Here is an 11534-nt window from a genome sequence, read left to right on the forward strand (position 1 = left end):
AATGGGATAATGCTGAAAGTACCATGAAATTTTGGTCAGAAGTTTCCAAATATAGGGACAGTGATGGCAATAACCCTTTTTTTGAACTGGTGGAATTCGCTCTGACCGTACTATCATTGCCCGGGTCGAATGCTGAAGTGGAGAGAGTACTTAGCCACGTTAATTTGGTAAAAACAAAAACCAGAAACCGGCTACTCGATGAAACGCTAAATGCCATTTTAGCAGTCAGGTAATTATATAGTTTTAAAGTTAAATCCATTTTTTATATATATGTACATATTTACATCTAATTTACATACATTTAGATTTGGACTGCGTCGACATATTTTGTGTTGCCACACCTATTAAGTGCCCGAAACGTATTTAAAACGCATTGGCACAATGGCAACGTATGAAACTAACGTTGAGGACGAATGCCTCATTGATAACACATTAAAAATATTAAAATAAAAGTTATCTAAATAAAAAATTGCCTGATCCCCGTTTAAGCACATCAACATAGACCTGATTGGTCCGCTACCACCATACAATAGCTATCCCTACTGCTTGACGATAATCGATTGGTTCACCAGATGGCCAGAAGTAGTACCATTGACTGAAATCACGACTGAAGAGGTGGCACGCGCACTCCTGCACGGTTGGATCGCACATTATGGTGTCCCGATTAGGATTACGACCGACCAAGGACGTCAGTTCGAGTCGGGCCTCTTCAAAGAGCTTTCGCGCATCCTAGGCGTAAAATTAAGCAGAACCAAACCATACCACCCACAGTCGAACGGAATCATTGAGCGCTTTCATCGAACACTAAAGGCAGCATTGAAATGTCATAATACTGTCGACTGGTACAACCGTATTCCCATCGTCTTACTTGGACTGCGAGCGACATTCAAAACAGAAATCAACGCATCACCCGCCGAAATTTTGTATGCCACCACATCCCTGGTGATCTCTTTGAGTCTAGCCGGATCGAGGACTGCAATTCGCACTTTGTCAAGAGCCTGCGGAACATCATGACGCAGCTCCAGCCGACTCAAATTCAGACCACGCTACAACAAGGACCTCATTCGTCGACAAACACTTGCAGACGTGCTCTCATGTCTTCGTCAGAGACGACACCGTACGCGCCCCGTTAAAATCGCCGTATGATGGTCCATATCTTGTCCTGCAGCGAGAGAACAAATTTTTCGACGTAGATGTAAAAACCAAACGAAGGACGTGCATCGACTCAAGCGACTACACCAAATGCATCTGCGTCATCAAATAAGGACGAAATAGCGAAACCTACAGCAACCAGCGACCCGCTGCCAACATCGACTACAACGCAAAGTGGACGTCAGCAACCGGCTCGCTTCAAGAGCCAGTGATCAGCCTACTGGTCCAGCAGTTCCAGCAATCAGCAGTGCTGATTTCTGGGGAAGAGTAATGTGGGGACCACCCACTAAACTTCCACACCGTGCCTGCGTATGTCGGTGATTGGCAAACAGCTAACACCGCGAATGACACTTTTCGACAGTTAGCTTTTTCGAAGACGATCTCTCTCTTCCACCAGCAGCGGCCGCGTGCAGAACATACGTACTCTGATCTCAAGTTTATAATTTAGTCAATAAAGGATTTCTTATTCATACTCCCACAAGTTCATCTGTTTCGTCGCTTTGCAACTTTAAAATGCGCGTCGCAGTGTGGTCCAATAAGCTTTGTAGCGAAACTTCAATCTCAGATTCCGTAACGCTTATTATTATTAGAGTTACTACTTCTCATCCCTTTGCTGGAAAAATCGAAGAATTCGGTTTGCTGTAAGCCTAGCGTAAGTCATCTGCAGCTGACTCATCGAGTTCTGCTAAGTCTGATATCCGTCGCCGCTTCGTTCTTTCTAAGCACTCTGCTAGACTTAATTTTGGACGTCCTCGATCAGATAATTTAAGCAATTGAAATTTGAAAGCAAAAACGAACACAACAAACCACAAAATATGCACGAAAAGAAACAAACGCAAAATTTGGACACACACAAAAAAGCGAATAGGTCAGAAAGTTGCAGCTCAAATTTAACACATAAAAAAGTTTCAACAAATCTGTGTAAATAGAAAAATACACCACTCGGCAGGTCAGTGGTTGAACACTGACTTCAAAACATTATCACAACACATAATGAATAAGAAATACTCCGTTTTCTAGTGCATACCTTTATTTTCAATATTTATTTTATTTTACGATAACTAGACACGATTTAATATTAAAATTTATTTTTTTTAGGTTGCGTTCACTGTTTTTTCCACGTGTTTTTATACCCGTTACTCGTAGAGTAAAAGGGTATACTAGTGTACACACTATAAACTAATGCGTACACTTAATGAGTTCAATTCGGGTGTTTGAATCTAACTGACTCGCTACTGCGAGGGCATCGCCTTTTATTCATTCTTACATAGGTTCTTATCATCTAAATTTATAATGCAGCGCTTGTAAGACGCTGCAGTCTGCGTTGGTCAATGCAGCTGAGGTTTATCTTAAATCTATATTTGTGACCTATGACCGCGCTAATCACCTCCCGCGTGATCATACCTCTTACCACTTCGGCAATAGACCCCTGCAATCGTACTTATCTGTAGTTGCCACTTATGTTGTCCCATGCCATGTTTATTGCAGCCCATAAATAGAACATATTTATAGTTTGTCTACTTATCATGTCTAAACACATCTTTAGACAACTAGATTTGTTGAAAAGTATGTAACAGGCAGGAGGAAACGTTTCCGACCATATAAAGTATATATATTCTTGATCAGGACCAATAGCCGAGTCGATATGACCACGTCCGTCTGTCTGTCCGTCCGGATGAACGTCGAGATCTCAGGAACTACAAAAGCTAGAAAGTTGAGATTAAGCATACAGACTCCAGAGACATAGACGCAGCGCAAGTTTGCCGATTCATGTTGCCACGCCCACTCTAACGCCCACAAACCGCCCAAAACTGCCACGCCCACACTTTTGAAAAATGTTTAGATATTTTTAATTTTTGTATTAGTCTTGTAAATTTCTATTGACTTGCCAAAACACTTTTTTTCCACGCCCACAAACCGCCCGAAGCTGCCACGCCCACACTTTTGAAAAATGTTAAGATATTTTTTCATTTTTGTATTAGTCTGGTAAATTTCTATCGATTTGCCAAAAACTTTTTGCCCACGCCCACAAACTGCCAAAAAAAGTCAGTGTTGAAGACTCTCCTTCCACTTCTACTAGCTGAGTAACGGGTATCAGATAGTCGGGGAACTCGACTATACCGTTCTTTCTTGTTTTTGTCTCTCTTCTCTCGCTATTCGAAGCGCGTACGAACGAGACAGAGCAAAAACGAAATTACTGTTAATGCTATCTTATGCAGTATTTTTTAGAGAAAGTGTGAAAAATTTCAAACTTTAGTGTTTTTATTTTTGGCCTATATAATCAACCACTGTGTGATTGGGTTTTTGAGCTGCTAAGGAGCTTTGAGAGGAGTCAGCTGGGATAAGACGTTACCGGACACGTTAGCCGCAGCCTTTGAGAGCTGGTGGAAAGGAATGAACAAGATTAAGGAGTTTCGATGGCTACGATACTACTTCGGCGCTGGACGAGTGCGGATACTACAGCTGCACGTCTTTGGGGATTCCAGCCAGTCGGCGTTCGCAGCAGGTGGTGGGCCACCTATGTAAGCGGATATGTGCAGGCGCACTTCATATGCTTGAAAACGAAGTGCGCTCCGATGAGGACTATTTCAATCCCGCGACCGGAACTTCAAACAGCAGTATTGGGTACGAGACAGAGGAGCACGGTGTGAAGAGCAGCACCGCGTACCATGGACGGATTCTAAAACTGTGCTTCACTGGATAAGCAGCACCCATCGGAGATAAAAGCAATTCGTCGAATACCGGGTGGCGGAGATCTTAGAAAGCGTCCCAATGGACAGGATTCCGTCTGCCAAAAACGTGGCAGATGACGCAACAAGGCCACGTGAGTGCGTGGACCTGAGCATTGGTTCGCGGTGGCTAAGTGGTCCTCCATTCCTACGAGGATCTGAAAAAAGCTGGCCGAGATCGCGCGAGGACTGTAATCCCTCGACGCCAGATGAAGAGAAGATAAAATGTTAGCTTGCCCTGGTCATGGCGAACTTTATATCGTTACACAGATTCTCGAGCTACAAACGAGCTCCGACGATGTCGTGGACTACGTGGCGATCGAGAGGACCACGGACAGACGTCGATGGAGTGCGCTGCAATAGCAGCGAGAAGCTTTAGCTGAAGACAGCCAAGGGTAGCCGGCTGTATGGTTTTTCACCATACTTCGACGAGGACGGAGTAATGCGAGCCAGCGGAAGGAACAATATTTTCGATATTCCCCAGGAATTCCTCGGGAATTCTTTGGGAACTTCAAATTCCTCGCCACGAACGCCTGTTATATGAAAACCCCACTCGGATTTATATAGAAAATTCCCCGGGATTCCTCGAGGATTCCTGCTTTCGAATACATATGAATAAATGTATACGAAAAAACAATCAAATGTGACAAATGCACATATGTACATATACAAACACGTGCGAAAACATTAAAAAAAAAAACCTTTCCGAAGCAAAGTCGGCTATAAATGAAGGTAATATAACTAAAAACAAAATTTGTATTTACTTATTGTTATATTTGTCTATCGTCGTTTTTTGCAGATGCCCAAGACGTTTTATTTGTTTATTTTGCTTGACAGGGCATTCTGCATAGATGCGCAGAATACCATGGTGATGCGATTAGATGGCCTAAACGACTTTAAGCGCCAAATTAACAAGCAGGTGTCTCTTCATTGCTCCGAGGGATCAACTCTATAACCCTTCCTCATCGTTCACGGTTCTTCAGATACGAAACTAGACGGTTTTTACGAATCAAACTACATTAGTAGGCATAAGTATTTTGAAAAAAAAGGCTGCATATTTGTCAGTGAAACTTTTAAATTGCTTGATATGGTAGTAGTGATTATTTTTTAATTTTAGTGTAAGTAATAAAAACGAAATTTTTTTTATTGAAACTTAAAAAGATTTTAACAGCATAATGAAATATGATGGTTTTTTGTTTCGCCATACGTATTTGGACAGGCCTTCAATACAATGAAAATAAGTTTAAACAAGAGAGAACGCTATAGTCGAGTTTCCCGACTATCTGATACCCGTTACTTAGCTAGTAGAAGTGCGAAGGAGAGTCTTCAACACTGACTCTTTTTGGCAGTTTGTGGGCGTTAGAGTGGGCGTGGCAAAAAGTTTTTTGGCGAAAAGATAGAAATTTACAAGACTAATACAAAAATGAAAAAATATCAAAACATTTTTCAAAAGTGTGGGCGTGGCAGCTTTGGGCGGTTTGTGGGCGTAAGAGTGGGCGTGGCAAAAAGATTTTTTGCAAGTCGATAGAAATTTTCAAGACCAATATAAAAATGAAAAAATATTAAAACATTTTTCAAAAGTGTGGGCGTGGTAGTTTTGGGCGGTTTGTGGGCGTTAGAGTGGGCGTGGCAAAAAGTTTTTTTTGCAAATCGATAGAAATTTATCATACCAATACAAATGAAAAAATATTAAAACATTTTTCAAAAGTGTGGGCGTCGCAGTTTTGGGCGGTTTGTGGGCGTTAGAGTGGGCGTGGCAACATGAATCGACAAACTTGCGCTGCGTCTATGTCTCTGGAGTCTGTATGCTTAATCTCAACTTTCTAGCTTTTGTAGTTCCTGAGATCTCGACGTTCATACGGACAGACAGACGGACAGACGGACGGACAGACGGACATGGCCAAATCGACTCGGCTATTGATCCTGATCAAGAATATATATACTTTATATGGTCGGAAACGCTTCCTTCTGCCTGTTACATGCTTTTCAACGAATCTAGTATACCCTTTTACTCTACGAGTTACGGGTATAAAAAATTCACAATTAAAGCATTTTAAAATTGGCGAGCAGGTTTAAATTATTACTCTTCCATAGCTCTATTATTGGTGAAAAAGTTGAGTTCAGTCAACTTTTCATTTTCAATATAATTGCAAAAAACTACCGCTGTCGCACGGGACAAAAAATGGAAGAAGTGGTTGACCCTCGAGTGGAATTTCCCATTTATGTATATATATATATATATATATACTATGTATATATAATAATTACGAAATTATTAAATTCGTTTTAATTTTGAATTTAAAAATATATATAATTCGTTCCTAAAAAAAAGTGTTTTGCACAGAACAGAAAACATTTTTGCACATTTCCTTCTTCTGGAAAAGTTTAGCAAAAAAGGCATTAGAGGTCAAATCACTTACAACCAAATACAGCAATACTCGTAATTCATCCTCTTGACCAGTATTCTTCCAACTTGGTCCCATCCACAAAATTCTACATTGCTCTGAAAATAAAAATATTCATATTTCAGTTTTAAATTTGTACAACTTCAACCGGGAATTTGTAATGCACACATTAAAATTTGAAGAGTTTGGGTCAAGTATTTTTATATCCGTTACTCGTAGAGTAAAAGGGTATACTAGATTCATTGAAAAGTATGTAACAGACAGAAGGAAGCGTTTCGACCCTATAAATTATATATATTCTTTTGGCCAGTATTCTTCCGACTTGGTCCAATCCACAAAAATCTACATTCTAGTAATTTTTCCGGTGTTACTCCCCTTGATGCTATGTCTTCAGGGTTGTCTTCTGACCTAACATGTCCCCACTCGATCTCTTTAACTTTTTTTTATCTCGTTCGCCGTCGAATAAATATGTCTTTATTATTCCCATTTTTAATCCATGCAAGTGTGATTATTGAATCAGTCCACATTTTAATTTTGAGAAAAGATGTGCAGAACAATGTTCTAATTTAGAAATACGATTTTTCTTTGGATTTACCTAGCTTTTGGTAGCTATATTCAGCAAAGAGGATCCCACCTTACCATATACAACGTCTGCGTATGCTTTTTCAGACGCATCAGAGAATCCATGAATTTTTACTGGCATTTTATCTTGGGACTTAACCCACCTTGGTACTCTAATACTTTATAGAGAAGTTAAGTTTTCTTTGAAATCATTCCATTTATTGGCATCTGGAACTGTTAAGTTCTGATCCCATTTTTGATCGGTCAACCACATAAATAAGTTTCCCATCATTGTTACTTGAGACAAGCAGCCTAAGGGGCCATAGATTTTAACCTTTTCTAATTCAAAAGTTATTTGTTTAACGGGTTTTTAGGCTTCTTCTATGGAATTAGCACCAGTCATCAAATCATCCATATAAAAATCATTTGACGATGATATCAAAAATATCTTTTCGAACTCTTGGTCCGATCCACAAAATGTCATTTAAACTTTTGTTGTTTGTAGTTTTCACTGAAGCATCAAAAACTACTCTTAATTTAGTTGTAAGGATGAATTCGATTACAACACCTTGATGGGGTAAATAATATTTTCCTTTCTTCTTGGACACTGCCATATGTCCCAAGTTAAAAAATTCATCCTTCAATTTAATATAATTTTCTTTCTAATTTAACTTTATACCCGTTACTCGTAGAGTAAAAGAGAATACTAGATTCTTTGAAAAGTATGTAACAGGCAGAAGGAAGCGTTTCCGACCATATAAAGTACATATATATATTTTTGAACAGGATCAATAGCGGAATCGATCAGGCCATGTCCGTCTGTCTGACTGTCTGTCCCTATGAACTTCGAGGTCTCAGGAACTAGAAAGTTGAGATTACGCACGCAGACGGCAGAGATATAGACGCAGCGCAAATTTGTTGACCCATGTTGCCACGCCCACAAACCGCCTAAAACTGCCAAGCCCACATTTTTGAAAAATGTTTTTTTTTCATTTTTTAATAAGTCTGGTAATTATACCCGTAACTCGTAGAGTAAAAGGGTATACTAGATTCGTTGAAAAGTATGTAACAGGCAGAAGGAAGCGTTTCCGACCATATGAAGTATATATATTCTTGATCAGGATCAATAGCCGAGTCGATCTGGCCTCGTCCGTCCGTCTGTCCGTCCGTCTGTCCGTCCGTATGAACGTCGAGATCTCAGGAACTACAAAAGCTAGAAAGTTGAGATTAAGCATACAGACTCCAGAGAAGCAGCGCAAGTTTGTCGATTCATGTTGCCACGCCCACTCTAACGCCCACAAACCGCCCAAAACTGCCACGCCCACACTTTTGAAAAATGTTTTGATATTTATTCATTTTTGTATTGGTCTTGTAAGTTTCTATCGATTTGCAAAAAAACTTTTTGCCACTCTAACGCCCACAAACCGCCCAAAGCTGCCACGCCCACACTTTTGAAAAATGTTTTGATATTTTTTAATTTTTGTATTGGTCTTGTAAATTTCTAAAAATGTGCCAACAAAATTTTGCCACGCCCACTCTAACGCCCACAAACCGCCAAAAACTGTCAGAGTTGAAGACACTCCTTCGCACATCCACTAGCTGAGTAACGAATATCAGATAGTTGGGGAACTCGACTATAGCGTTCTCTCTTGTTTTCTATCGATTTGCAAACAAATGTTTGCCACGCCCACTCTTACGCCTACAAACCGCCATAAACTGTCAGTGTTGAAGACTCTCCTTCGCACTTCCACTAGCTGAGTAACGAATATCAGATAGTTGGGGAACTCGACTATAGCGTTCTCTCTTGTAACTGTTGGGTTCATGTGTTTTCTACTGATGAAGTAAACGGTACACAATTGCAAACTAAATTATTTTCCCTGTGAACGGTTGCAGCCTGTTTGTTTTTTCGTCGTGGTAGTGGAATCATCATTTATTAATGGAGTAGTGTAAACTTTTACACTTATGTGAAGCGTTATCCAATGCTTTTTGAATTTTTAGGTCTGTTGAATTATATCAACCCTCTGCAATTGCTAATAGAGAGAAGGGTATTTTAATCCATACACTGCAGACTTTAGTAAACTTTATAACCCCTTTGGTAATTGATTTCCACAAACGAGTTTTCATGTGTCGCCAATGAATTATCTAAATGACGACTGATGGACTTATAATCACGACATTGGGTCCCTATAAAAGAGCTTTGCAGACAGTGCTTTAGTTAATAATTGAAGTTCAAGTGGATTCAATATGGGTCTGCGACGGTATTTTCCGGCCTTGTTCACCAAATCTTCGGATTCTCCAGTTCGCTCCCGAGACGCGACCCTGTATTTACTGCGCTGCGTCTTTTTTATGGGCGTCCGCAATCCACCAGCCAAGTTTTTCGTGGCCTACGTACTGTGGTCTTTCGCACTGAACTTCTGTTCCACGTTTTATCAGCCCATTGGCTTCCTCACAGGCTATATCATCCATTTATCAGAGTTCTCACCAGGAGAGTTTCTAACGTCGCTGCAGGTGGCCTTTAATGCTTGGTCCTGCTCTACAAAAGTGCTGATAGTGTGGGCATTAGTTAAGCGCTTTGACGAGGCTAATGCCATTCTCGACGAGATGGATAGGCGTATCACAGAGCCCGGAGAGCGTCTTCAAGTACATCGCGCTGTCTCCCTCAGTAACCGTATATTCTTCTTTTTCATGGCTGTCTACATGATTTATGCAACTAATACGTTTCTGTCGGCGATCTTTATTGGAAGACCACCGTACCAAAATTACTACCCTTTTCTGGACTGGCGATCCAGCACTTTGCATCTGGCTCTGCAAGCAGGCCTGGAATACTTCGCCATGGCTGGTGCCTGCTTCCAGGATGTATGCGTTGATTGCTATCCAGTTAACTTCGTCCTAGTCCTGCGTGCCCACATGTCGATCTTCGCGAAGCGCCTTCGACGTTTGGGAACGTCCGCTGCTGAGAGCCAGGAGCAGAGATACGAACGACTTGTTGAGTGCATACAAGATCACAAAGTTATTCTGCGGTGAGTGACTGGCAACTGAAATTTCATGCAAAGGGAAAAGGAGCTTTTCTACTAAACAGAAAATAATAAAAATTGCTGGTCAATATAATCTAAGCAAAAAGGGAAGCAAGAATCTACAAGCCGAAGTTTATATCCTTTTATGGGAATTATATAAATAATCAAATAACAGAGAAAATATCAACGTATTTTTCAAAAGTGTGGTCGTGGCAGTTTTAAACGGTTTGTGGGCGTTAGGGTGGGCGTGGAAAAAAGGTTTTTAGCAAATCGATAGAAATTTACGAAAAAAATGAAAATATATCAAGACATTTTTTAAAAGTGTGGGCGTCGTAATTTTGAACGGTTTGTGGGGGTTACAGTGGGCGTGGCAACATGGGACAGACAGACGGACGGAAACGCTTCCTTCTGCCTGTTACATACTTTTTAACGAATCTAGTATACCTATAAAGAAAGAAACATTTTTTTTACCGTCTAACGAAATATCGAATAAAAACTAAGCTTTCTTTTCAAAAACTTTTTTTAAGCAAATATCATCGGTACAATATTTAGAAAATCGAAATTATTATAAACCTTTTTAATTCATTGGCTCATTTCTTTACAGTTTTGTTGACTGCCTGCGACCTCTTATCTCTGGTACCATCTTCGTGCAGTTCTTGGTGGTGGGGTTGGTGCTCGGCTTCACCTTAATCAACATTGTCCTGTTTGCGAACTTGGGTTCAGCCATCGCAGCGCTCTCATTCATGGCAGCCGTTCTTCTAGAGACGACGCCCTTCTGTATACTGTGTAACTATCTCACGGAAGACTGCTACAAGCTGGGGGATTCCCTGTTTCAGTCAAACTGGATTGGTGGAGAAAAACGTTACCAAATGACACTCATGTACTTTCTGCAGAAACTGCAGCAGCCGATAACCTTCATGGCTATGAACGTATTTCCAATATCTGTCGGAACTAACATTAGTGTAAGTAAATGTGAACTTTATGATGGTATTTATGGAATCTGTTTTAATTGGTTTCCTTGCAGGTGACAAAATTTTCGTTCTCCGTCTTTACTCTCGTAAAGCAAATGAACATAGCTGAGAAACTAGCAAAATCTGAAATGGAGGAGTGATATAATAAGGGTTTTTTATACCCGTTACTCGTAGAGTAAAAGGGTATACTAGATTTGTTGAAAAGTATTTAACAGGCAAAGGAAGAGTTTCCGACCATATAAAGTATATATATTCTTGATCAGGACCAATAGCCGAGTCGATATGACCACGTCCGTCTGTCTGTCCGTCCGTATGAACGTCGAGATCTCAGGAACTACAAAAGCTAGAAAGTTGAGATTAAGCATACAGACTCCAGAGACATAGACGCAGCGCAAGTTTGTTGGTTCATGTTGCCACGCCCACTCTAACGCCCACAAACCGCCCAAAACTTCCATGCCCACACTTTTGAAAAATGTTTTGATACTTTTTCATTTTAGTATAAGTCTTGTAAATTTCTATCGATTTGCCAAGAAACTTTGCCACGCCCACTCTAACGCCTACAAACCGCCAAAAAACTGTCAGTGTTTAAAACTCTCCTTCGCCCTCCCACTAGCTGAGTAACGGGTATCAGATAGTCAGGGAACTCGACTATAGCGTTCTCTCTTGTTTTGTCATAAAAACATTCATAAAAAAACTGTGCAT

At 40.5% G+C, this 11534-nt stretch overlaps 1 protein-coding gene across 1 annotated transcript; it reads left to right on the forward strand.

Moving 5' to 3' along the window:
- Positions 1–8972: 8972 nt before the first annotated feature.
- On the forward strand, positions 8973–10992 carry LOC6539128 (odorant receptor 42a). The gene is made up of 3 exons (XM_002085993.3): positions 8973–9867; positions 10466–10823; positions 10886–10992. Exons 1-3 carry the CDS (start codon positions 9092–9094, stop codon positions 10970–10972), a joined length of 1221 nt encoding a protein of 406 aa, XP_002086029.1. The 5' UTR covers positions 8973–9091; the 3' UTR covers positions 10973–10992.
- The last annotated feature ends 542 nt before the right edge of the window (positions 10993–11534 follow it).

The sequence above is a fragment of the Drosophila yakuba genome, chromosome 2L (assembly GCF_016746365.2).
Source record: "Drosophila yakuba strain Tai18E2 chromosome 2L, Prin_Dyak_Tai18E2_2.1, whole genome shotgun sequence".
NCBI lineage: Eukaryota > Metazoa > Arthropoda > Insecta > Diptera > Drosophilidae > Drosophila > Drosophila yakuba.

Coding starts and splice junctions, on each gene's coding strand:
- LOC6539128 (XM_002085993.3), top strand. CDS start 9,092: ATGGGTCTGCGACGGTATTTTCCGGCCTTGTTCACCAAATCTTCGGAT. Junction 9,868..10,465: donor GATCACAAAGTTATTCTGCG/GTGAGTGACTGG, acceptor ATTTCTTTACAG/TTTTGTTGACTGCCTGCGAC. Junction 10,824..10,885: donor CTGTCGGAACTAACATTAGT/GTAAGTAAATGT, acceptor GTTTCCTTGCAG/GTGACAAAATTTTCGTTCTC.